Consider the following 27767-nt stretch of genomic DNA (forward strand, 5'->3'; position numbering starts at 1 on the left):
TCAAAAGACAAGCTTTGGTGAACGTAAAATTAGCTTTATTCAAGAAACCAGCAACCTGCAAAAGGCAGTGCACTAGCGTTCAAAGACCACCTTTCTCAGTTGTGCCTCTAGATCCAGGAATTTTAAGGAAAATTAGGAGAAATAATGATCAAAACATTCTTGTGGGCCAGGGGCAGTGGCTCATGCCTGTAATCCCAGCAATTTGGGAGGCTGAGGCAGGTGGATCGCTTGAGGTCAGGAGTTCGAGACCATCCTGGCCAACATAGTGAAACGCCATCTCTACTAAAAATACAAAATTAGCCAGGTGCGGAGGCGCACACCTGTAGTCCCAGCTACTCAGGAGGCAGAGGCTGCAGTGAACCAAGATCACTGCACTCCAGGCTGGGCGACGGACCAAGACTGTCTCAAAAAACAAAACAAAACAAAAAACATTCTCGTCAATCATGCACAGTCTCAGATGGGCAGTTAATCATTACTTTCTTGGTCAACACCTTGTGACTAGATTGTGCAGGGACCATCAGCCCGTTCCCAGAGCTGCTGGTCTGTGTGTTTTATCTGTTGAAGAAGGTCCTGTTTCTGCTGTGACTGTTTTTAGTGAATAATTTACAAAGTCAGGCAAAACAATAATTATACTCAAGCAAGCAAGCTTTTCTCTAACATACAGTCAGTACTGCTGTTACCCGTTGCAGGGCCTAGGGGACTTAGCTGGACGCCTATCTGGCTTTTGTTACCCAATGCAATGCCTCCATGACATAGCTAAATGCCTACTCAGATTTAACTCTGCTTATTTTTAGCAAACAGGATGGCTGTGGTCATAGGTTCCTTCTTAGCTTACTCCACCTCTCAAGAACCTCTAGCTTCATCCTCATCCAACTTCAGTACTAAATGATATTCCCATTGGCGCCATGACAGTTGACAATCACCATCATGACCCGAAAAGGACAAAAAAACAGGTTAGCTCCTTGATTCCAGGAAAATCTACCTCCCTTCCCAAGAAAAAACATGAATATTCCGCCTCCTGTTCTTTTTATTTTTTTATTTTTTATTTTTTTAGAGACAGGGTCTTGCCATGTTGCCCAAGCTGGTCTCCAATTCCCGGGCTCAAGCGTTCCTTCTGCCTCCTTGCCTTGCTCTTAATGCCCAACCCCTTCATTAAGGACACCTGAGGACTAAGCTCTGATTTGTATGTTTTTTGTTCTCTGTTTTGTTTTGTTTTTGACCCAGTCTCAATTTGTCACCCAAGCTGGAGTGTGGTGGCACTATCTCGGCTCACTGCAACCTCTGCCTCCCGAGTTCAGGCAATTCTCACACCTCAGCCTCCCGAGCAGCTGGAATCACAGGTGTGTACCACCATGCCCAGTTAATTTTTGTATTTTTAGCAGAGACGGGGTTTCACCATGTTGGCCAGGCTGGTCTTGAACTTCTCACCTCAAGTGATCCACCTGCCTTGGCCTCCCAAAATGCTGGGATTACAGGCGTGAGCCACCACACCCGGCCTAAACTCTGATTTTCTAAATCCTGCCCAAATTCCTATCTAAGGGATCTGGGGAGTCATGCCCTACAAACCATAAATATTCATCAGATGGGCTTTATTTAACCCTATATATGACGACTTACTTTCCAATCTGACTCTGGCATAACATTACGTGACAAAGAAGAAAGTCAAAATATTTTACCCCAAAACATGTTTCTTTGCCCTATTTTGCAATTTCTTCCATAAAGGACAGCATTTTCCCCCAAAACCTATCCTTTGTGGGGGAAAATGTGCCTCTGTAAAGAACATGTATTAACATAGCTAGATCTTTTTTTTCCAGGCCTTCCCAATCCTAAACAGATTAACTAAAAGTCTAACACCTTTTGAAGATCTGAATAGGAAACATTTGTCATCTATTATCTCTAAAGGCAGCCACCATAAGACTTCAAAAGAACTTTGGTCTCCACTTTTATCTTAACCTGTACATTTCCTTTCTATCAATCCCAGGTCTTTAGACAAACTCAACCAATTGTCAAGTACAAAATGTTTAAATTTACCTATAGCCTGGAAGCCCCCACCCCTTTGAGTTGTCCTGCCTTCCTGGACCAAACCCATGTATTTCTTTAATGTATTTGATTGATGTCTCATGCCTCCCTAAAACGTATAAAAACAAGCTGCACCCCGACCACCTTTGACACATGTTCTCAAGCCCTCCTGAGGGCTGTGTCACGGGCCACGGTGACTCGTATTTAGTCCAGAATAAATCTCTTCAAATATTTCAGTTTTACTTTTCGTCAACACTCCCTATTACCTGTAACTTCTCAGTTTTCAAGAGCTGAGAGCTTGACTTGCGAGCTACGCTTCCACTTCTCCAATTCCATGGCCACTGAAGGCTGAACGGCCTGACACACTTGGTCTCATGCGCTAGCTCTGCAACAAGGGACAGACAAAAGCCCCTTGGGCAGAAACCAGCACCCCCTGGTGACACTGTTGCCTCTGCCAAGCGCGCAAAGCGCAGCCTGGCACATAGTAGGTGCTCGAGAGGGAAAGCCGGTCTATGAAATCGGGGACAGGGGCAGCACCATGAGGGAGCAAGCTCGGGCCTGGGTGGCGGAACGCTGGCCCCGAGACCCCTCTGCCCCCTTCTCCTCAAGCTCGACCACATCCACCTCCCCAACGCCAGGGGCAACAAAAAAGCACTGAGCTGGGACAGCGCCAGGAAAGACCTGGAGCCACGCACAGATCCCTCCGCAGGCAAAGGCAAAGGCCACACGTGCGCCTCCGCCAGGGCAAAAAAGTCCCACGGCGTCTGGTGACCCACTCCAGCCCCGACCGCGGCCCTGGTCCAGGAACACGGCCCAAATCCCTCCGCCGCAACTCCGTGTCCCTCCGCCAGCAACACGAGTCCGCGCTCCCGTGCTCTTCTTCCCCGGCAGCCAGGCCTCGGTGGCAGCAACTCCGCCTCAGGGAGGTCCCGCCACCGCCTGGATTCTCCGCCTGAAGCGGCACTCGCCTCCCGCTTCCATACTGTTCGCGATGGCAGGTGCCCTAGAGTCCCTCTGTGTCCCTCCGCCCCGGGAGGACCCTCGGCGCCCAGTCGCCGCGCAGCGCGCTCTCGCGAGAGTCCTCCACACGGGCCCCCTCCCCCAGCCCCTCGCCCGCGAGAACGCCTCGCGCGGGCCCCGCGGCGCTTGGTGGCAGGCGGCGCATGCGTGGCTGCGGCTCCCAGCGCCCCCCGCGCTCTCCGCGGGCCGAGTGGACGAGGCCGAACGCGAGGAGGCGGCCGCTGCCCCCTGCGAGGCCTAGCTTCGGCCTGCGGCTCTTCTCCCCTCCGAGCGGAACGGTTTTTGCGGCCTTTCCTCAGTGGGCAGAGGTTTCCTGAGGACGGTTGGGGCCGTAGTGGGCCCGAAAGAGCCCGGCGCCGCTCTCGGACTCCGCCAGGCCCCAGCGGCACCCGCAGCGGCCCGGGCATGCTGCCGTGACCCGAGCCCGGACTCTGGCGCCGGGCGGGGCCTGCACATCCGGCCCCACCCACTCGGGGCCTCGCCTCTCGGAGCCCGACCCTGGAGTAGCGGACACACCCCCTCCTGGCCCGGCTGTCCGCCTCCGCCCAGCCTTTCCTCAACCAGCTTCATTTTTCTACCAGTCCGCCAGCCTCCCGGTTTCCGACTTTGCACTAAGAGGGATGCACCCTGGAAAACCACATTGCGGGGTCACATCTTGTTTGGAGAAAAGGCCGGGCTTTTGCATCTTAGGGTATACATTCACCTTTTCAAGGGCCTAGCATAGATTTGATTAATCAGCCTGGAATACCCTGTTCCTGCTGACCTGGCCGTTTTTACCTCCCTACCTTACCACACTCCCAGGAAGATTAAGCAGGGAGCGCTTGGCGTCTTCTTTGGGTCCCCACCTTGAGCTAGACGTGAAATTGACCCCTGGGCTGCAGCATGGCTGTAGCCCTCGACTCTCAGATCGACTCGCCCCTGGAGGTTGAGGGATGCCTAATAATGAAGATGGAAAAGGACCCCGAGTGGGCATCAGAGCCCATTCTGGAAGGATCGGATAGCTGTGAGACCTTCCGCAAATGCTTCAGGCAATTCTGTTACGAGGATGTGACCGGACCCCATGAAGCTTTCAGTAAACTCTGGGAACTTTGCTGCCGGTGGCTGAAGCCAGAAATGCGTTCCAAGGAGCAAATACTTGAGCTGCTGGTGATTGAGCAGTTTCTCACCATTTTACCCGAGAAGATTCAGGCTTGGGCACAGAAGCAGTGTCCGCAAAGTGGAGAGGAAGCGGTGGCCCTGGTAGTGCATTTGGAAAAAGAGACTGGAAGACTAAGGCAGCAGGTGAGAGAGGATTTTCCAAATTTTTGTACTTAGAAAAAAGGGAATGGGAAAGGCATGTGGGCAGGATGTATTGTAGAAAGAAGTGCTTTTCAGAGAAAGATAAATGGTACTAATAAAAGACCCTGTAAGGGGATCTTTTCACTTTAAGTGAATCCACTTAAAAGGGGATCAGAGTTTCATATGAAATACAAAAGTAAAAGCTTTGGTTGAAATATTACCTTGCAATGGAAACCAGACGTTATTCACCTAAGCATTTATCGTCATCATTGGCATAATGTTTGCAACAAAACAATGTAAGAGAACAATATGGTTTTGCGTCATAGAGGTTCACTTACGCATTTTGATCAAAAAAGGCTATTCTGTTCCCCCTTTAAAAATAAATAAATAAATAAAAAAGACTTCATTCGTTATCCCAGAGCTGTCTCCAAGCATTTACTATTCCACTCAGTGTCTTCTGAAGTGCTCTCATGCTGTCATTTCTGTCACTCTCCTCCAGTCTAACTGCCACATCTTCATTTCTCAGTGGCTTGCATGCTCTTCTAGTTGTTCTTCAACCTCCCTTTCATGAACCTCGTGAAATCCTGCAGTATTTGCAAGATTTGCAGTTTCACCTTGCACCGGACTTGCATTGTGTATAGATCTATCAGCAGTTTCCTGTGTTCGTCAGGGCTAGACAGATAGATGTGGATATTAATTTTGGAAGTTTTCATTTCACTAGTGAATATATTCATGTCCTGGTAACTTTTACTTCTTTGCGAATTTAACAAATATAAAGAGTCAAATAATATCTATTCTAGCAACAAGGAGGCTCTTTCACTCCTGACAGATTTCCCCCTCTGTTTAGTAATAAAGATTACTCTGGCTGGGCGTGGTGGCTCACATTTGTAATCCCAGCACTTTGGGAGGCTGAGGCGGGTTGATCACCTGAGGTCAGGAATTCGAGACCAGCCTGACCAACATAGTGAAACCCCATCTCTACTAAAAAAAATACAAAGTTAGCCAGGTGTATTGGTGCATGCTTGTAATACCAGCTACTTGGGAGGCTGAGGCAGGATAATTGCTTGAACCTGGGAGGTGGAGGTTGCAGTGAGCCAAGATCGTGCCATTGCACTCCAGCCTGGGCAACAAGAGCGAAACTCTGTTTCAGAAAAGAGAATGCTCTTCTGTTACCTTACACCCAGACTGCTGGACAGTACTCTTAGCCCAGCGCTCTCAGATACTCCATTGGGGATGGAGTGGAATTTTCATTCCTTCTCATGTCTCTGTCCTTCTTTGATGTCTTTCCTAGGAGAATTTCGCCCTGATATGGGCCTGTTTTACTCCCTCTTATGGTATTGACTTCATTTCTCAGGTCAGCAGTCCCGTGCACCCGGAGAAGCATGCCCTACTTGGAGCAGCGTGGGAGGTGGCAGACTTCCAGCCAGAGCAGGTAGAGACCCAACCCAGGGTGGTGTCTCGGGAGGAAGCTGGAAGCCTCCACTCAGTACACCAGGAACAACTGAACCGAAAGCGAGAACGTCGGCCCTTACCGAAGAATGGTAAGAGGGAAGACTTGGAGCATGCCCAGTGCAGAGGCTGGGGCAGATTTCCATGGTACCCCCAACGCTGTGAATGCCCAGTGGAGGGCCTCCCAGATACATATTCAAAATAGAGTATTTAAGGAGAAAGATTTTGTTCACTTCAAGAATTAGGAACATGTGCAATATAAGTGAAAAGGTATCATAAAGTTGGAAACTGAGTCTGGGAACCATGGGAAAACCCAGTCTCTACAAAATTGCAAAAAAAAAAAAAAAAAAAAAAAATTAGTCGAGTGTGATGGCGTGCACCTGTGGTCTCAGCTACTCAGAAGACTGAGTCAGGAGGATCGCTTGAGCCCAGGAGGTTGAGGCTGCAGTGAGCCATGATCACACCACTGTATTCCAGCCTGGGTGACAGAGCGAGACCGTGTCTCAAAAAAAGAAAAAAAAAAAAAAGATCCAAACTGGGGAAACAGATTGCCTGGACCAGCTATGAGATCTTGTGGTGGTATTTAAACTCTCCACAGCTAGACACAGTGACTCACATCGTAAACCCAACATTTTGGGAGGCCGAGGCACTACAGTAATCTTGTGTTTTTCAGTCCTGCCATGTGTATGTGCTCTTGGCTGACTAAACAAGTCAAAAAGCTGTTTGAAAGGGAACAAGACATTTGTGTTTGAAGTTTGACTCACAAGGCATCACAGAAGTGGCATACGAGAGGGTTAAACAGTTAAGACTTTGCAGAGGAGGGACCGCTGACATTCATAGCTGCACTGCACATTAATGAATCAGGTCAAATACTAGGAAATGAATACCTTGTCCTTCCCAGTCCACAGTGATCTCTCTATCTCCTGAACTGTGGCTTCATCTCAGGCTTAAAGAGAGGAAGGGAAACATCACTGGACCTGCCGTCAGAAGTCTTCTGTTTATATCTTGTCTCTGCCACCCTCTGTCTGTGAACTTGGGCAAATAATATGAAAAGGAACATGAATGCACAGAGACTAAGAGCTTAGGCTTTAGAGGCAGACAGACCTCGATTCAAAACCTAGCTCTGCCATTTTTTTTTTAATGTATGAGGCCGTGGTCAGGATACTTCTCAGACTTTCCACTCTCTCATCTTTATTTTATTTTATTTTATTTTTTCTTTGAGGTGGAGTCTTGCTCCAGGTTAGAGTGCAATGGCACGATCTCGACTCACCGCAACCTCCACCTCGCAGGTTCAAGCGATTCTCGTGCCTCAGTCTCCTGAGTAGCTGGGATTACAGGCGTGTGCCATCACACCTGGCTAATTTTTGTGTTTTTAGTAGAGACGGGGTTTCACCATGTTGGCCAGGGTGCTCTTGAACTCCTGATGTCAGGTGATCTGCCCGCCTTGGCCTCCCAAAGTGCTGGAATTACAGGCGTGAGCCACTGCGCCCAGTCCTCTCATCTTTAAAAGGGAAGTAACAAGGCCATTAGTGCAGATTAAATGAGGCAGCGTAAAGGAGCCAGTGCATAATAGTGCTCAATAAATGTTAGTTTCCTTTCCCCCAGAATGGCACAATTATTTTTAAACCTCAAGTATGTCTGACTTACACAGCTCTTCACTGAGAGACAAGATTCGGTACTACTATACTTTTTTATGCCTCCCCAAATTTATATTATGATGGAATGCATTGCAAATGTCCATGGTTGAGAGAGAGAGACTCTGAGAGAGAGACAGAGAGGGAGGAAGGGAAAGGAAGGGAAAGAGAAGAGGGGGGAAGGGAAGGAGGGGAGGAACCACAGCCATAGTCTCACACTGAGACGTGAGTGGGACCTGAGCATTGGCGGTGCCCTTTCAATCAGATGTGTGCTCTCCAGTTCCCACAGTCCTTACCTGGCCCCCTTCATCTTGTACTTTACTTGCTTACCCCCAGAAAGAATTTGAGGTTATGATCCCAGCTTTAGCGTACTGTGGTTCTGGGCATTGTTCTCAACTCATAGAGAAAATGGTGAATTTATATTTGTTGGTGTTTCAATACATACTCTTCTCTTAAAACGAGAGACAGCATGAATTAAAGGGTCGAAGCCCAGATTACTAATCGTTTCTTTCTATTCTTACAGCTCGGCCTTCTCCCTGGGTTCCTGCCCTTGCTGATGAATGGAATACCCTAGATCAGGAAGTGACAACCACACGGCTTCCTGCTGGGTCCCAGGTACATTGTAATTGTCTTTTTTTTTTCTTTGAGATGGAGTCTCACTCTGTCACCCACGCTGGAGTACAGTGGCACGATACCAGCTCACTGCAACCATCTCTGCCTCCCGGGTTCAAGCGATTCTCCTCCCTCAGCCTCCTGAGTAGCTGAGACCGCAGGTGCATGCCACCACACCTGGCTAAGTTTTCATATTTTTAGTAGAGACGGGGTTTCACCATGTTGCCCAGGCTGGTCTCAAACTCCTGACTTCAAGTGACCCGCCCACCCCGGCCTCCCAAAGTGCTGAGATTACAGGTGTGAGCCACCATGCCCTGCCATAATTGTCTTCTCTGGCCTTCCTTACTAGGGTATTTAGGCACAATGCTTTTCTGTGCCTTCACTGTCCTCAAATTTTTATACTCTCCACAAGAGACTTTTTCCCCATTACTCCTTTTCCCAAAAAGATGGGACCCAGTCTTCTGAGTAATGAGACTCCTTGCTGGATCATCTTGCTTATCTTGTCATCTTATGATTCTTTCTCTTCTGCTTCATTTGGCACAAACTATCCACTTGTTCGTCGATTTCAGTTCTTATTTAGGGTCCTTCTCTGCCTCATCCATGATTGTTCATCCTTTGAAGACCTGTGCAGTTATCTTGGTAGTCATTGGTGTTAGTGTCATTACAGGAACCAGTGAAAGATGTCCACGTGGCCAGAGGCTTTTCCTACAAAAAGAGTGTGCATCAGATTCCTGCCCACAGGGACCTCTACCGGGATTTCAGGAAGGAGAATGTTGGGAACATGGTCTCCCTGGGTAAGGATTCCTTCCCTTTCCAAATATAAGACTTGGGGCTTTCTAATGTATTCATTTGTACTGATTGGAAGATAGTCAGATATAAATGTTAACACTTAAAGGATCTCTAAGGATTGTGTAGTGTAATTACTTAGCCAGGTTCTCTTCCCTCACCCATTCCTTCTTCCAGTAAAAAAAATAATAATAATTTAGTGATTAAAACATTGGAGAGGAGTTACATATGAATGTCATATTTGTATTATATAAAATGGTATAGTACAGTAAATGGTATTATTCCATAGGAAACTGAGGCTTAGAGAGCTTAAGGAACTTCCCCTGATCAAAAAGTGAAGGAAGCAATGTAGCTAGGATTCAAATTACGACATGTTCATCTCTTTTGTATTGTAAGCTGGCACATTCTCAATTTGCTTTCTGTTCTTAACAGCTCTTTCCTATTAACCTCACCAAAATGTCTTCAGAAGTTGCTTTTTTAAATGAAATACGTTATTAATGAAATATTTTGTTTTCAATAAATACTTATGAAAATGTATCTGTACCAATAATTTTCAAATGTGAAGTCACAGATTATCTTTCCCCTTCATGTAATAGAAGAGTGGATCTCAATCTCTTTTGAGGAGAAAGACATCTTTGATGTGTCTCAGGACCACAAAGCTCTATAATAAGCTCTAAGGCTTTTTTTGCCCACCCACCCTCAACCTCCTTAAGCAAAACAAGTCAATTTTATTTCTTTGATGTATGTATTTGTGGGTTCCTGTAAGTTTTTGTTTGGAAATTAGGTTCTTCTACCTATTTTTTTTGGCTTTACTGGGGTACAAATAAATTTAATGTTTATTAAATATATGCAAATAAGGCCAAGCACAGTGGCTCATGCCTGTAATCCCAGCACTTTGGGAAGTCAAAGCAGACGGATCACTTGAGGTCAGGAATTCAACACCAGCCTGACCAACATGGTGAAGCCCCATCTCTACTAAAAATACAAAATTAGCTGGACATGGTGGAACATGCCTGTAATCCCAGCTACTTGGGAGGCTGAGGCAGGAGAATAGCTTGAACCCAGGAGGCGGAGATTACGGTGAGCTGAGATCACACCATTGCACTCCAGCATGGGCAACAAGATCGAAACTCCATCTCAAAAAATATATATATGTATATATATGCAAATAAAATTGTGTATATTTAAGAATATCATATTGCAACTTGATGATTTTTTGTACATATACGTTGTAAAATAATAACCACGTTTGAGTTAACACATCCATCACCTTACATGGTTATGTACTTGTGTGTTGAAAACACTTAAGATCTACACTCTCAGTAAATTTCAGGTATACACTATAATATTATTAACTGTAACCATCATGCTGGATAATTAGAATTTATTAATCATATAACTGAAAGCTTATACCCTTTGACCAACATCTCCCCTTACCTAAGCCTCTGGCAACCACTGTTCTCGCTTTCTCTAAGTTCAGCATTTTAGATTCCACATGTAAGTGAGATCATATTTGTCTTCCTCTCTCTGGTTTATTTCACTTAGCACAATGCCCTCCAAGTTCATCTGTGTTGTCACAAATGGCAGGATTTCCTTTTTTTTTTTGAGACAGGGTCTTACTCTCACCCAGGCTGGAGTGCAGTGGTGTAATCTCGGCTCACTGCAACCTCTGCCTCCCAGGTTCAAGCAGTTCTCCTGCCTCAGCCTCCCAAGTAGCTGGGACTACAGGTGCATGCCACCATGCCCGGCTAATTTTTGTATTTTTAGTAGAGATGGGGTTTCACTATGTTGACCAGGCTGGTCTCGAACTCCTGACCTTGTAATCCACCTACCTTGGCCTCCCAAAGTGCTGGGATTATAGGCATTGAGCCACTGCGCCCAGGCTTCTCCTTTTTTATGACTGACTAGTACTCCATTATATATATTTTTTCCTGTATTTTCATATTTTCAGTATTCATTTGTCAGCAGATTCTTGGGTTGTTTCCATGTCTAGACTATTGTGAATAGTCCAGTGACTATTCACTGTGAACTGTGAACACAGGAGTATGGCTATCTCTTCAAGATGCTGATTTTGTCTCCTTGGGGTATATACCATAAGTGGGATTGCTGGATCATATTGTAGTTCTGATATTTTGAGGAGCCTCCCTAATGTTTTCCATAATGGCTGTACCTGTTTACATTCCCACCAGTAGTGCACGACGATTCCCTTTTCTCCAAAACCTTGTTATTTGTCTTTTTTTAATTGACAGATAATTGTATATATTTACAGGGTACAATGTGATGTTTTGATACATGTTTACATTGGGGAATGATTAAATCAAGCTAATTAACAAATCCATCACCTCAGCGTGGCATGGTGGCTCATGCCTGTAATCCCAGCATTTTGGGAGGCCAAGGTGGGTGGATTACAAGGTCAGGAGTTCAAGACAAGCCTGGCCAACATAGTGAAACCCTGTCTCTACTGAAAATACAAAAATTATCCGGGCATGGCAGTGTGCACCTGTAGTCCCAGCTACTCAGGAGGCTGAGGCAGGAGAATTGCTTGAACCCAGGAAGCGGAGGTTGCAGTGAGCTGAGATCCTGCCACTGCACTCCAACCTGAGGGACAGAGGGAGAATTTGTCTAAAAAAAAAAAAAAAATTATCACTTTACATACTTATTTTCCCATGGTGAAAATATCTAAAATCTACTCTTTTAGACCAGTCACAGTGGCTCATGCCTGTCATCTCAGCACTTTTGGAAGCCGAGGCAGGTGGATCACCTGAGGTCAGGAGTTTGAGACCAGCCTAGCCAATGTGGCAAAACAACATCTCTACTAAAAATACAAAAATTAGCCGGGTGTGGTGGTGGGCACCTGTAATCCCAGCTACTTGGGAGGCTGAGGCAGGAGAATCGCTTGAACCCAGGAGGCATAGGCAAGTTGAGATCGTGCCACCGCATTCCAGCCTGGGTGACAGAGCGAGACTCTGCCTCAAAAATAAAAGAAAATCTACTCTTTTAGCAATTTTGAAATAGACAAAGCATTACTACATATTATAGTCACTATGTAATAGATTACTAAATCTGTATAATAGATTACTAAAGTTTATTCCTCCCATCTAACTGAAATTTTGTACCCTTTGATCAAATCTCCACTTTCCCCATTCCTCCCTCCTCCTCCCCCAGCTTCTGGTAACCATCTTCTACTCTCTACTTCTATGAGTTGGACATTTTTAGATCCTGCCAAGAAAGTGAGATCATATGATATATGTCTTTTCTGTGCCTGGCTTACCTTAGTTAACATATGTCCTCCATGTTCATCCATGTTGTTGCAAAAGGCAGAATTTTCTTAAGGCGGAATAGTATTCTTTTGTGTATATAGACCACATTTTCTTTATCCATTCAGCCTCCTGGTTGCTTCCGTATCTTAGCTATATGTGAATAATGCTGCAGTGAACATGGTAGTGCCTCTTTGGCCTACTAATTTTAATATTTTTGCATATATACCCAGTAGCAGGATTGCTGGATCATATGGTAATTGTATTTTTAGTTCTCTATGGAACCTCTGTACTGTTTTCCATAATGACTTCCCAATTCACAACTCCGCCAACAATATTCAGAGGTTTCATTTTCTTCTCACCAACACTTCTTATTTTTGTCTCCTTGATGATACCCATTCTGAAAGGTATGAAGTGATATCTCATTGTGGCTTCGATTTGCATTTCCCTGATGATTAGCGATGTTGAGCACCTTTTCCTGTACGTATTTGCCATTTGTATGTCTACTTTGGGAAGATGTCTATTCATTTGGCTTATTTTTTAATGAGATTGTTTGGTTTGTTGTTATTTTGCTATTGAATTGTAGGAGTTCCTTGTATATTTTAGATATTGACCCCTTAGCAGATGAGTGGTTTGCAAATCTTCTATTCCATAGATTTTTTCATCACTTTGTTGACTTTTTGTTGTTGTTGTTTTGGATTAGATTTTTTTTGCTGTACAGAAGCTTTGTAGTTTGATATGGTCCCACTCATTTATTTTTGCTTTCATTGCCTGTGTTTTCATGTCATATCCAAAAAAATTATTGCCAAGACCACTGTCAAGGAGCTTTGTCCCCTGTGTTTTCTTCTAGGAGATTTATGGTTTCAGGTCTTACATTTAAGGCTTAATCCATTTTGAGTTCAGTTTTGTGAGTCGTGTAAGAGAGGGGTCCAGTTTCATTCTTTTGCATCTGGATATCCAGTTTTCCCAGCACCATTTGTTGAAAAGATGACTTTTTCCTAGTGATGTATTCTTGGCACTCTGTCAAAGATTATTTAGCCATACATGCATGGATTGCTTTCTGGGCTCTCTATTCTGTTCCACTGGTCTTTGTGTCTGTTTTCATACCAGTACCATACTGTTTTGATTACTATAGATTTGTAATACAGTTTAACAAAAAATTCTTGACTTCTCATCTCTTGTAGTCCCAGTACATATATATGTATGTATGTTGGGGTGGGCATAGAGGGGAATGTGGGGAAAATATTCACTTTATTTTACAAGTAACAAATACTGAGTAGAAGCATACCCTGAACCTAACACAACATTGGCTACTGAGAGGGAATCAAAGATTAAAAATGTATATTCTTACCCTTAAAGGTTTTCTTTTAAGAACTAGCTACGAAAAGAAATGGTACATACATGAGAAGTAAAATGATCATGTAAGTTAGTAGGTGTTTGTACCAAGGAAGTCATGTAAAAATAAATGTGCAGTGTCACAGCTGAGAAAGGTTTGGGTGTGAACAAGTGGCCCAGGAGAGTATGTGACAGCAGAAGATTGAGGCATGCAGTAATGATTTATATGTCTACCATGAAATATGTTTCTTTTACTATAGGAAGTACAGCGTCTACATCTAACAAGATAGCCCGGTTGGAACAGAGAAGGGAGCCATGGACTCTAGGTCTGCATTCCTCTAACAAGAGAAGTATCCTACGAAGCAACTACGTCAAGGAAAAGTCAGTTCATGCTATTCAGGTCCCTGCAAGGAGTACAGGAAAAACATGGAGAGAGCAGCAGCAGTGGGGTTTAGAAGATGAAAAGATAGCAGGTGTCCACTGGAGCTATGAGGAAACCAAGACTTTCCTGGCAATTCTCAAAGAGTCTCGCTTTTATGAAACACTTCAGGCCTGTCCCCGAAATAGCCAGGTGTATGGTGCTGTGGCTGAATGGTTGCGAGAATGTGGCTTCCTTCGAACCCCAGAACAGTGTCGAACCAAGTTCAAAAGTCTCCAGAAAAGCTATCGAAAGGTGAGAAATGGCCACATGCTAGAACCCTGCGCCTTCTTTGAGGACATGGATGCTTTGTTGAACCCTGCAGCCCATGCTTCGTCCACTGATAAGCCAAAGGAGATGATACCTCTCCCCAGACTGAAGAGAATTGCCATCAGTGGTAAGGAACACATCAGCTTGGTGGAGGAGGAGGAAGCTGCAGAAGATTCTGATGGTGATGAAATGGGCGTTGAATTTATCCGCAAGTCTGAAATCCATGGTGCCCCTGTCTTATTTCAGAACCTCAGTGGTAAGAATTGTGCTTTGTTTCTCTTGTAAGAAAACAGATGTGTGATCTTGTGGAAAAAGGAGTAGACCAGAAGTGACCAAACCCAGGGGGGTGCTGTCACACACACCTCACCACTTTCACTGTGGTGTGGCCACATCACTGAAGTACTCTCAAGTGCTTGCTGCTACCCCTATTGCAGTCAGAGAGTAACAGCTCCGAGCAGCCATGGAGGAATCGTTTTCACTTTAGAGCACAGCATGGATTTTGAGTGTTTGGGTCCTCGTGGAAGGAAGACAAATGGAGTTAAAGGGTGCTAAGGATCTAGTATTATCTGATAATTGGCATAAAGCAATCAATTGTATTGGATTATAATAAGTCAAGCATGCATTATTACATTGTCTAAAATAACCAGTACAAAATTATGTAACAGTTTCAACAGGTTTTCATTAAAAATGAAATAAACGTGTTTTGCGTAATCTAAAATTAGAAGACAAGAAAGAAGAGAAAAAAGAATACAAAATAGATGAGTCAGATGGAAAAAAATAAGATATAAATCCAAATATATAGTTAATTCCAAACTTAAAGGACTAAGATTATCAGACATTAATTGCTTTTAAGAGAACCATCTTAAATATAATACAGAGACATTAAAATTTAAAAAGGCAGACAAATACACCATGCAAAAGAGAGCTGATATTAAATACTTCGTGACTGAGAGAAGCAGAATTAAATCACCAGTTAATAACTGTGCGACAGTAGACGCATCATGTAACTACTTTGAGTTTCAATTTTCTCATCTGTAAAATATGACAAAGAATACCTCATAGGGCCACATTTTCTTAATCCAGTCTGTCACTGATGGACATTTGGGTTGGTTGCAAGTCTTTGCTATTGTGAATAGTGCTGCAATAAACATACGTGTGCATGTGTCTTTATAGCAGCATGATTTATAATCCTTTGGGTATATATACCCAGTAATGGGATGGCTGGGTCAAATGGTATTGCTAGTTCTAGATCCTTGAGGAATCACCACACTGTCTTCCACAATGATTGAACTAGTTTACAGTCCCACCAACAGTGTAAAAGTGTTCCTATTTCTCCACATCCTCTCCAGCACCTGTTGTTTCCTGACTTTTTAATGATTGCCATTCTTACTGGTGTGAGATGGTATCTCATTGTGGTTTTGATTTGCATTTCTCTGATGGCTAGTGATGATGAGCATTTTTTCATGTGTCTGTTGGCTGCATAAATGTCTTCTTTTGAGAAGTGTCTGTTGATATCCTTTGCCCACTTTTTGATAGGGTTCTTTGTTTTTTTCATGTAAATTTGTTTGAGTTCTGATGGGAACTGAACAATGAGATCACTTGGACGTAGTAAGGGGAACATCACACACACTGGGGCCTGTTGTGGGGTGGGGGAGCGGGGAGGGATAACATTAGGAGATATACCTAATGTAAATGACGAGTTAATGGGTGCAGCACACCAACATGGCACATGTATACATATGTAACAAACCTGCACGTTGTGCACATGTACCCTAGAACATAAAATATAATTTAAAAAAAGAAAAAAAAAGAATACCTCATAGGGTTGTTATTAGTGTTAAATAGAATAATATAAATGAAGGCACTGTGAAAATACTAAAATACAATACAGCATTGCCTGGTATCACTGTTGTTAGTAATGTTTCTTTACTCCAGCTAGAGATAAATTCGTTTTTTTTTTTGTTTTTTTTTTTGAGATGGTGTCTTATTCTGTCATCCAGGCTGGAGTGCAGTGGCGCAATCTCGGCTCACTGCAACCTCCTCCTCCTGGGTGGGTTCAAGCAATTCTCCTGCCTCAGCCTCCTAAGTAGCTGGGATTACAGGTGCCCACCACCACACCTGGCTGATTTTTGTATTTTTAGTAGAGACGGGGTTTCACCATGTTGGTCAAGCTGGTCTCAAACTCCCAACCTCAAATGATCCTCCCACCTCGACCTCCCAGAGTGCTGGGATTATAGGCATGAGCCACCGCACCCAGCCTATAAATTCTTACATAGGATGGAAAAGTAAATCAGGCTAGGGAATGTATTCATGACTAAACCCATTCAAAAGAAATATCTGGCTGGATGCGGTGGTTCATACCTATAATTCTAGCACTTTAGGAGATTGAGCTGGAAGGATCCCTTGAGGCCAGGAGTTCTAGAGCAACTGGGCAACACAGCGAGACTCTTTCTCTACAGAAAATAAAACAATTAGCCAGGCATGGTGGCACACTCCTGTAGTCCCAGCTACTCAGGAGTCTGAAGCGAGAGGATCGCTTGAGCCCAGGAGTTCAAAGCTTCAGTGAGCCATGATTGTGCTGCTGCAGTCCAGCCTGGGCAACAGAGTGAGATTATGTCTCAAAAAATAAAAAATAAACATCTGCTAAGATGGGAAGACACATTAGGCCTAGACAGGTCTCACCAATCTGAAAATCCATCAACATGAGGCTGGGACTCTTGGGGTGGTCTCAAATATGGGAATCCAGTCATAGGCCTGGAAGAGACCACCTAGTAAGATAGAGGATAGAGATTTTTTCCTACTATAGATTACAAAACATACAAAAAGTATGTTTTACAAATTATATTTAGATATGCCCTGAAAAGTTTTATTCTGCTATAAAGGCAGAACATAGTCTTATCGTGCAGATCATTTCATCTCAAAGTAGAGGATTCAATGACATCCAAAAACTACTCTGAACATAGTTCTGCTCCTTAAGGAAGACTAGTTACAAAAGTGGTAGGAAAATTGAGGGGAAAACTTCCTATTGGAAATTCTAGTCATTATTCTTAACCGCTTTGGAAAGAGCCTTCTAGAGAACTAAATTGTGTAGTTAATCACCGTAGCAATGGCAGATTTGGGGAGTGCATTTTTATTCTTCCAAATAAACTTTGAGATTAGTTTACCAATTTCAATTTTAAAAATCTGATTGGGATTTTGACTATAGATTCATATGAGAAATGATATCTGTACAACTTGAGTCTTCCTATTCATAAACGGTGTCTCGTCATTTTTTCTAGTTTTATGATATTACACATTTTTATATAGACCTCATTTCTTGCAAAGCTTATTCCTAGGCATATTGTAGTTCTTGTTGCCACTGTAAATGGAATTTTTTTTACCTCTATATTTCTTAATGTATATAGTATAGAGGCTACAGACTCCTTTTCTTTCTTACATTGTGAACTTTGTCCCCAAATGGCAGGTGTGCACTGGGGCTATGAAGAAACCAAGACTTTTCTTGATATCCTCCGTGAGACTCGGTTTTATGAAGCGCTTCAAGCCTGTCATCGGAAGAGCAAATTGTATGGGGCTGTAGCTGAACAACTTCGAGAGTACGGCTTCCTCCGGACACCAGAACAGTGCCGAACCAAGTTCAAAAGCCTTCAGAAGAGTTACCGCAAGGTGAAAAATGGCCACATGCTAGAGTCCTGCGCGTTCTACAAGGAGATGGATGCCCTGATTAACTCTCGGGCACCTGCTCCTTTCCCCAGCACCCCAGAAGAAGTCCCATCACCTTCAAGGCAAGAAAGAGGGGGTATTGAGGTTGAACCCCAGGAACCTACAGGCTGGGAACCTGAAGACACCTCACAGGAGGCAGTAATAGAAGACTCTTGCAGTGAGAGAATGAGCGAGGAGGAAATTATGCAAGAGCCAGAATTCCAAGGACCTCCAGGTCTGCTGCAGAGCCCAAATGGTAAGGTGCAAAACCAAAGAGTTTTAGTCCAAAAGAGGAGTAAGTGTGATTTACTGAAAAATCAGTAGATCTTGCACATAGCTCATGAATATTCCTTCATTCAACAAATATTTGAGTGCCTGTGCTACTTGAAGAACAGAGGATATAGCAGTGAATAAAACAGTTCCTGGCCAGGTTACAGGTTACACCTGTAACCCTAGCAGTTTGGGAAGTTGAGGCGGGTGGATCACCTGGGGTCAGGAGTTTGAGACCAGCCTGGCCAACATGGCGAAACCCTGTCTCTACTGAAAATACAAAAATTAGCTGGGTGTGGTGGCGGGCACCTGTAATTCCAGCTACTCAGAAGGCTGAGGCAGGAGAATCACTTGAAACCCAGGAGGCGCAGGTTGCAGTGAGCCGAGATTGTGCCATTGCACTCCAGCCTGGGTGACAGAGTGAGACTCCATCTGAAAAAAACAAACCAACCAAAAGTTCCTGTTCTCATGGTGCTTCTCTTCAAAGGAGGAACTCACTTTAGAGTGACTCAGTCCTTGGGTTCTCAGCCTTGGTTTTTGTTGGTATGGGTCAGACAGGGTTTTGTATCTCCTGGAAGTACTGTGGGGAAGAAAAACTTGGAATTACACATGAGAAAAATCTTGGATGAAGGAAGAGTGTCAGTAAGCACAAAAGAAGAACATCTTATATGTGGTGTGCAAGACAAAAAAGAGAGGCAGAGACTACATGAAAGACTTTATTCTGGTCCTGAGCTCCACCTGCATGTTTCCCACTGACTTAGGCCCTCGTGGGCCTGTCACTAGTAACTCAGGCTTAAGATGTTCAAAACTAACATCACCATCTTCCTTACCACACCATGGCTCTTCCCTGTGGGCTCCCGCCCTCATCCAGACTATCACATCTATCTGTCCCCTCTTCAGTTACCATTAGCCACTGTCTAGTTCAGTCTTCTCTCTCTCTTGCCTAGACTGTTGTAAAAGCCTCCAAACCAGTTTTCCCCACCCACACTCTTATTAAGGTTTCACAGCCATTTTTGATCTGAGCTTATCTTACTCTTCTAGTCTACATGTTAGTGTTTTCCTTCCTCAACTCTGTGCTTATTCAGAGCAGAACTACTGGCTATTTCCTACACACACCTCAAGCCCTTTCCCATCCAAACTTTAGCTTGTGATGTTCCCTCCACGTTGAATGTCCTTGGCTCTACATATCTCCATGTCTCACCTCCCATACTTTGTCTGTCTCTGTCTTATGGCACTGAGCACTTTAGATGTAAGATCTCGCAGACATGGTGAGCTCCTGAAGGACAGGAGCTCCATCTTCCCATAACACTACATTAAGCCCCCTGGCAATCAGTTGAATGTGCAGGGTAATACAGGACTAGTTTATTGAAGCAAATGACTCTAGCTTAGTATATATATGCGAAATGATAGTATGAAGGCTTGAATTAAGTCCTGTAGAACCCTGGCTTTGATAACTCTGGAAACAAAGTCCTTGTGAATCTTGTTTTTAAAGTGAGCTCCAGACATATCATCAAATTATCAAGCTTTCTCCAAGCCAACTGCTAGGCTGCGACTTCCTCCAAATCCCAGAATAACATTGAACTCAATCAGAAAACTTCAAAAGAAGTACTGACAGACCAGGTGTGGTGGCCCACACCTGTAATTCTAACACTTTGGGAAGCCAAGGTGGGAGGATCGCTTGAATGCAGGAGTTCAAGACCAGCCTGGGCAACATAGACCCCATGTCTACAAAAAATAAAAAATTAGCTGGGAGTGGTGGTGTGCACCTGTAATCCCAGCAACTTGGGGGGTTGAGGTGGGATGATCACTTGAGCCTGGGAGGTCAAGGCTGTGGTGAGCTATAATCATGCCACTGCACTCCAGCCTGGGTGACAAAAAAAGTACTAATAAGTGAAAGATGGAATTGTTAGGGCTTTTTACTTAAGTGACTAGATTGATTGATGGCTGCCCTCCTTTCCGCTTCCCATGCCACAGCCTCCGCACTTGGGATTGAGAGTTATCTGTGGTTTCCACTGAATGTATGGAAGGAAGGTAATGTTGAAACTGGCAATAGAAACAAGGCAGGAGAGCAGATGCTTCAGAACAAGGGTTTGGGAATCAAGTCAACCTGAATTGGGCCTAAGTTGCACAGCTTGTGAAATGTTTACGGATGAAATAATGTGATGTCTGGAATTGGCTGCAAAGTAGTCTGGATGGAGGGAGCAGGGAGTGTGTGGGAGTGGAAATGAAATGGGATTGGCCATGAATAGGTCATAGTTAAATGTAGGTAAGTGGTTCATGGGAGTTCATTATACATACTGTTGTTGTCCAGACTTTTCTGTGTTTGAATTTTCCATAATAAGTTAATACAAAAATCACACAGTTCATAACTGACCAAGATGGGACCAGACCCAGAGCCGTGTAATTCCAAAGCTTGTCTCTCTTCACAATGTCATGCTCTCTGTCCAGAAAACTTCACAGAAAATCTGGATCCAAGATGTAGTGAATGTGGGATGTAGATGAAAAGAGTGAGAAAATAATTCCAATTTGGGGAACAGTGAGAATTAAGATTTCAATTAGTGTGGTTTATAGGACAGCCTGAAAAATAAAGTGAGAAGAACATTTGAGAAGAAACAGGTACTCTTGGATGGGATACGATTAGATATGTAGAGGAATTTAGTTACTCAAGTCCCTCAAGGAACTTGGACTTGGTCAGAATCTAATCTGTAGATCAGTGTGATGTAGTGTGCTTTAGTATAGAGGTGAAATTATGAAAATAGGATGAATTAGAGTGGAACTTCAGGGAGATAAGCCAGGTTGCCCTCATGTTAATTGGGATATGGATGGGGAATGATGGCTTGGATTATAATGCAGGAACAATTTCTGAAGGCCTACTCTGTCCTGGCTGTTATTGGCCTGTTTATGAATGGAAAGAAATACAGCAGAATGAATCAGAGAAGAGTCACATGGTCTGAGGTTAGAGAAGTGTATGGAGAGCAAGCGGATCAAGCCTTGCAAGCCAAGTTGTTTATGGTTAACATCAGACTTGTATGAAATTTGTATTGTCTTTTGTTTTTTTCAGATTTTGAAATTGGAAATAGCATCAAGGAGGATCCAGCACAGATAGTTTATAAGGACATGGAACAGCGTAGGGCATTAATAGAAAAGTCTAAAAGAGTTGTTTCCCAGAATACCGACCCCAGCAAATATCACAAAAGAGAATGCATCTCAGGAAGACAATGGGAGAATCTTCAAGGAATTAGACAGGGAAAGCCGATGTCTCAGCCTAGAGATTTAGGGAAAGGCGTTGTGCATCAGAGGCCTTTTGTGGGGAAGAGACCCTACAGACTTCTCAAATACGGAGAAAGCTTTGGAAGGAGCACTCGTCTGATGTGCCGGATGACCCACCACAAGGAGAATCCTTACAAGTGTGGTGTCTGTGGGAAGTGCTTTGGTAGGAGCAGGAGCCTGATCAGACACCAAAGAATCCACACAGGTGAAAAACCTTTTAAATGTCTTGACTGTGGAAAAAGCTTTAATGACTCCTCAAATTTTGGTGCCCACCAGAGAATCCACACAGGAGAGAAACCCTACAGATGCGGAGAGTGTGGAAAATGCTTTAGTCAGAGCTCTAGTCTTATTATACATCAGAGAACCCACACCGGTGAGAAGCCCTATCAGTGTGGAGAGTGTGGGAAAAGCTTCACCAACAGTTCTCATTTCAGCGCCCACCGGAGAGTTCACACTGGGGAGAATCCCTACAAATGTGTGGACTGTGAAAAAAGTTTCAGTAACTGTACAAGATTTCGAGAACATCGGAGAATACACACTGGAGAGAAACCCTATGGATGTGCCCAGTGTGGCAAACGTTTCAATAAGAGTTCTGTTCTTACCAAACATCGGGAAGTTCATGTGAGAGAAAAGCCTCTGCCATACCCTCCATCTCTGTATTGCCCTGAGAACCCACATAAGGGAAAGATTGATGAATTTAGGAAAACTTTTTGATGATGATCTTCTCTTCCTAAATGCCCCTTTAGCCATTTTACCCTAATCTCATTCTTGGAAGCAATTTTTTCTTAGCTATGAAGTGTAATTCCCAAGATAAACTTGAGAATATAAATAAACTAGACACTTTCATCCTGTTCTCACCTCTGCCTCTAACTTGATCGGTCTGTTCCTCTTCTTCTGTGTGTCTCGGCTTCTCCTTTAAGAATGTGGAGAAGATGTATTGTCCAAGTTCAGAATGAAATACTCCTCAGTACGTTGAGGCCAGTGCAGCTGGATTGCTAAGTCTGGCAACATTCAAGATCCTTCCATGTGGATGAGAGTTGTTTTCAAGGATATAAAAAATGCCAAAAGTTTTTTTGTTGTTGTTACCTACTCCATGGGATCCTGGATGCAACTTGATAACAGATTTTCACATTTAGGGAGAACTTTGAGGAGTCTGCTCAGAACTACATCAAATCCATCTTGGTTTTGAAGAGATCCACAAAAGAAGAGTGAAGATTTTATAGCTTTCCTCAGAAGTCCGTTACAGTGTACCTTTTTTTGTGTCAAGAAGTTGATCCAAATAGCTAGGGCAGAATCCCTGTGTTGTTACTGAAGTCCTGTTACTAATGCCTTGCCCTACGTGGAGGTGAGAAGCAATTGATCACCCCTCATCCTTTTCTGTACCTGAAGACTTAAATCCCCTGGCTGCTGCTTCTCCAGTCTGTAAGTAATGCCAGGTCCTTGTACTGTTTCTTGTAGCCCTGCACTTACCTCTCAGTTGCTCTGGGTGCGCCTGCCGACCTCTTCTGAACTACCGTGCCCTCTTCAGATGGAATAGGAGGCCTGTTCATGGTGTGTCTCACTAAAGTAAAGCAGGATTTCAGACACGTTCTAGTTTTATCTAATTTCTCTGGTTCTTATTTAGAACATGACTGGTATGTTGGCATATTTTGTACCTCCCACCCCCACACTGCAGTATAATAATAGTGTTTCTAAAACTTTAAGGGGATAGGGAAGAGGTAATAGACACCTGAAACATTGCTAAGACCGGTTGTACTCCTTTGGCCTGCTGTAGATCAGATGGCCATCTCAGCTTAGATCAGTGCTCTCGGGGCTGGCTGTTAAATCTCCCAGTCTCTATTCCTGAGGCTTCTAGTCCCTGTTCACCGCATCAGAAACCTAACTGTAGTGCCCCAAGTAACTTATACAACCCTAGAGCTCACTGGGTGAAAAGTGGGAACATTCATAAAAACCTCAGTCCAGAAATCCAGAACACTGTTTTTGTTTTCCTCATTTACCTGTTTTGTCTGAAAAATCTCTTTGAGAACCCCCAGCAGTAACCCAGTAAACACTGAAGGAAAAGTTCTGATGGGGCATGGTTAATTCACTTTTGAAGTTGCAGATAAAACCCAGAAATTTGATTTTCCAGGGCCAGTTGCTTCAGGATGGAGCTAGTGGTGTTTATTCCCTTAGTATGTAGGTAACCCAGGGTGGCTTTGCTTTGGCAAGGGAGAAGTCACAAGTTTAATGGAAAGGGAACTGGAGTCAGGGCTGTTTGTAAGTGATTATTTTGCTGTTATCTCTCCCTTTCTTTGTCAAATGCTCTTATTTGAAGCCATCTGGAAATGATACTGTTCCTTTTGGTATGTTTTCAATCTTTTGAAACTTGTTCAGCAAAGTACGTAGGAGGGTAGGTGCTGTACAAAGAAATCTAATTTATGGTGCCAGAATGGGGCGTGGCCTGTTGGAAGGCAGGTGACTCAGGTAAACATAGATAAATGTTTCTGGTTTATGTTTGTTGGAAATGTTATGACTTTTTCACATCTCAGTAGGTTGATTTTTCTGTGTCGTCTAAGTTAAAGATTTCTAATGCTAAATACAGTTCCATGTTGGTAGTATGCATAGCACAGTAAGATGTGTGTGGTGCCAGTGGGCTTGTGTTTATATTGTGTAGATGTTCTGGAATTCCAGCTCTAGAGAAGATGCACATTAATAGAAATAACCACTTAGTAATACGTACACAGGATTGATATTATATGGAAGCATGATTCAGGAAAGTAGATGACTTATTCATAAATATGAAGCACTGTTATATGTAAGGCCATGTTCTAGCCACAGTGAAGGATACAAAAAGGAAGGAAGGGGCATGGTGCCTGGGTTCAAGGAACTCACAGTTGATAGAGGAAGTATCACAGCAAAAGGGGGGGCCACTTACACCATGGCAGCTACAGAGGGCCAGGAGCTCAGTCATGAGAACATCACCTTCACCTGCAGAAGAGTTTCGCTAGGTTGCCCAGAATCATATTCTGTACCTTCATCTCTCACCCTTCCCCAGTGGCAGGAAAGGGTCAAGAGCCTTTCCCTCTCTAGTGGGACAAACTGATTCTATTTAACTCTTATATGCCTGGGAGCAAGCTGAGGTGGAATTTGGGTTCCCCTACCTCTACTCCTGATTGTAAATGGGCTGTCTGGAAATGTGTTACATTAATTTGATGAACTTTGTTCTGAAATGGAAGGTCTATCCCCCATTTTAGACCAACACTACTTGTCTCCCTGCATTTTATTTGTTTTCATCTGGTACATGTAAGTCAAAATGAATAATCATGTTCTGATCAATGTGTCTTTTAGATCATATAACATTGCCTTTATGAAGATTCATAGAAAAAGGTTTTTTTATCTAGATCTCAGTACCAAGGAAAGCTCTGATCCTAAGCGCAGTATATATACACACACACACATCTACATATGCGTGTAGATCTGTATGTATGTATCACAAACACTGTGATTTTTATAACTTAAGCTGCTTTTTGTGTCTCTCTTCTGGCTGCTGGAAAGCTCAACAAAACCTACAGCCCACCTCAACCACCTACCCCAACCTATATTTATTTCATTTTGTCTTATTTCCTTGTAAATTGAGTCAAATCCTGTTTTTGAAAAACAGCATAGACTGACAACTTTTCACTGTCATCTTATCAAAGGCATTTTGGAAACTGGGCTCGTATGTCCCACCTAGGCTTGCTTTGTTACTGCCACAGATACCTCCAGTTCTTACCAGTGATGTTATTAATGCATTCAACCTAATTCATTCATCTGGAAAGAAACAGTTTTTAAAAGAGGGAAACCTCACACACAAACGGCTCAGGGCAGCCTGCCTTGGTGGAATGAGTATGAGACCAGAAGCTGAAAGAGACAGTTTTAGTCTTGTCACTACTTAATGAGCGTTGTTCGATACATCATAGCCTCTCTGGGCCTTGGCGCCTCATCTGAAGAGAAGTTGAACTTGATTGCCAAGTTGCTGTGGCTCTAATGTTTCATGAGGCTGTGGAGCGTGATACAGATGCGGAAGACGTTAGAAGATCAGGCTGCCGGCCCAGCTCTCCTGTGCCTGCCGCATCTGGCCATACCAACTCCATCTCATGCTTCAGGAAAGGGAAGGGATGCTGTGACAGCAAAGTCAGCCCAGGAGCTTGTTTGGGAAGGAGAAAGGGTAAGTCCCTCATGATCCACAGCGGGCAGCCCCCCAAGCACCTCCATACCCAGTGGCGGGTAGGCTGAAGTGAAGGAAGCCTGTCAGGAGGTCTGGCTCCCGGTGACAGACAAGACTCAGCTGTGAGGAGCTGGGGCAGCCCTGGCTAAAGGAGTGTCTGAGTAACTTGTGAAACTGGAAGCCTCTGCCTCTGAATGCATTCCAAGACCCAGAGCAAATAGATGTCGATTCATTGTTTTGTATCAGTGTTCACTTAGATGTCTTCTTGAAAACTTGTTCGTGGAATAAATGTCTAAAATAAATGGCTCCCATTGGTTTCTGCCATACTTTGAAGGGTGTCATTCTATTAAGGGAAAATATAATGTATCCAAAGAAGTTGATAAAAGCTGATCCTGTAGCCAATGAAAAGAATTCCAGTCTCATTCGAGTTCACTGCTGTTGCCCGCAAGTAGCAGGGGTCTTTTGTGAGTCCACAGCTGTCTGTGGGCAGCAGTCCTCTGGTGGTTGTCCCTGCCATTGTCCCAGTAATGGTCGTCTCCAGTGCTAGGAGGGAATTAGCCTTGGATACACGTGCTGCCTGTGTTTCTGAGGCACTCCCCCATAGCCTAATTGGTGGAAGAAGCCTTGAAAGTTTCTTGGAAGATAGAGTAACAGGAAGGACAAAACTTTACTCTTTTGGGGTCTCAGGCTAGGCGTGAGGATTGAAATAACACAAAACAGATAAAAGCATACACGGGAGTTTCCACAAGAAATGAAGACCCAAAGAAGTAGCAAAACCTAACTGTATTATGGATTGAACAAAGAGTCAGTTGTGGAAAAGTACCTAAAATATATGGGAGGACCAAAGGAAGATAAGAATTATTTTAACAAGGTCTGTACAGATTTCCCTCGACCTTGTCTCCCCATCTTGTGATAAGAACGTTTCTTTCTTCCCAGGACAGGGAGGGCATCTTTCACTTGGGGGTTCATCTCCTGCTTTCAAGAAGTAAAAGAGGAGTGAGAGCACCCTGTGGCACCTGCTGTTTCTCAAGTGCCTTTAACTCAATCCTTATTCCCAAAAGGGCACAAATGGGGGTGGCATCTTCTGTCATCCTTCAGCGTTGCTTTTGATTGACAATTTTGGCATACAGGAAGTGTTCCAGTGGCTTCCACTTAGCCTTTCCAACTCCAGCTGCATGGGTTGTAAAGGCAGGGTAGAGATTTTACCACTTGCTGAAGATCTATTTCCAACTATACCATCAGGAACTGTAGGAAGAACTATAGGGTGGGTCCAGAGAGCCAGTTCACCTAAACGTGAGGTCAATTCCAGACAAAGTATCTGTCACGTGGACTTGATAAGCCTCTGCTCTATGCAGCGTGCTGCAGTGGAACCCAGAGACCTTGTCTGTAGACTATCCATAACTAGATGAGTCCCCCTGTATTTTCCTTGAGTAAATGGTCACAAAACTTTTTGGCGAAAGCCAAGATAAAAGCTCGTTATCTTCACAGGCCGTGTTCCATCAGGGTTCTTCCACAGGGTTACCTGACCTCCCATTCCTTCACAGAGACTTAAGTCTATGAACTCACTCAGGTCTGGGAATTGGAAGAGAGACTTTAAGTCTCTGAGGGGAAAAAAATCTCTTAAGGATTACAAATTTTCAATTCCTAAAAGTCAGTTGAGGCAATTAGACATTAAGGGAGGAGAATGAATGCTTTGTGTTCCAAGCACTAAAAGGAGCATTGCTCATCATAACCTCCAAACTTTATGATGGGTCCAGGGACTTGGAGGGGGAACAGTGGCTTTGAGTTCCAAGACAGGTAAATGTCTAACTCACTCTGAGGTGGTTGGACTCTGGAGGGAAAATGGTGGTGGTGGTGGTGGTGTGTGTAGGGATCTAGGGGGGCCAAGGGGAGAGGAAGGACCTGAAAGGCCATAAGCTTACTTGGATACATATGCAGAGTCCATGGAGCATGCAAGTGTGCTTGGCATGGACGTTGTGGAATTATCAGTAAAGGAGCCCTCTATGAAGACACCAGTGTGACTTTGCTATAGCATACACCATTTCTGAGCACCTCTTCCAACAGCGGCACCATGTGGCAGCGGAGAGAACAGCAGCTGCAGGCACGAAGTAATTTCCCTATAACGTGCAAGGTGTTTCGTTTTGTTTTGTTTTGTTGTCTGAGATGGAGTCTCACTCTGTCACTTAGGCTGGAGTGCGATGGTGCCATCTCGGCTCACTGCAACCTCCGCCTTCCAGGTTCAAGAGATTCTACTGCCTCAGCTT

General features: G+C 44.0%; 2 protein-coding genes across 2 annotated transcripts; one reads left to right on the top strand and one right to left on the bottom strand.

The window, feature by feature from the left end:
• Positions 1–1228: 1228 nt before the first annotated feature.
• On the bottom strand, positions 1229–3446 carry LOC112613888. Its single transcript, XM_025369760.1, has one exon. The coding sequence runs from the start codon at positions 3444–3446 to the stop codon at positions 2259–2261; it is 1188 nt and encodes a 395-aa protein (XP_025225545.1). The 3' UTR covers positions 1229–2258.
• On the top strand, positions 3118–25829 carry ZKSCAN2 (zinc finger with KRAB and SCAN domains 2). The gene is made up of 7 exons (XM_025371532.1): positions 3118–4320; positions 5672–5858; positions 7924–8015; positions 8680–8806; positions 13651–14334; positions 17542–18033; positions 21109–25829. The coding sequence occupies exons 1-7, from the start codon at positions 3922–3924 to the stop codon at positions 22029–22031; spliced, it is 2904 nt and encodes a 967-aa protein (XP_025227317.1). The 5' UTR covers positions 3118–3921; the 3' UTR covers positions 22032–25829.
• Positions 25830–27767: the final 1938 nt, after the last annotated feature.

This window comes from Theropithecus gelada, chromosome 20 (assembly GCF_003255815.1).
Source record: "Theropithecus gelada isolate Dixy chromosome 20, Tgel_1.0, whole genome shotgun sequence".
Taxonomy (NCBI): Eukaryota; Metazoa; Chordata; class Mammalia; order Primates; family Cercopithecidae; genus Theropithecus; species Theropithecus gelada.

Excerpts from the sequence above, each read along its gene's own strand:
- LOC112613888 (XM_025369760.1), bottom strand. The coding sequence starts at position 3,446 with ATGCCCGGGCCGCTGCGGGTGCCGCTGGGGCCTGGCGGAGTCCGAGAG.
- ZKSCAN2 (XM_025371532.1), top strand. The coding sequence starts at position 3,922 with ATGGCTGTAGCCCTCGACTCTCAGATCGACTCGCCCCTGGAGGTTGAG. Across the intron at positions 8,016-8,679 it reads GGCTTCCTGCTGGGTCCCAG|GAACCAGTGAAAGATGTCCA; the intron begins GTACATTGTAAT and ends GTGTCATTACAG. Across the intron at positions 8,807-13,650 it reads TGGGAACATGGTCTCCCTGG|GAAGTACAGCGTCTACATCT; the intron begins GTAAGGATTCCT and ends CTTTTACTATAG.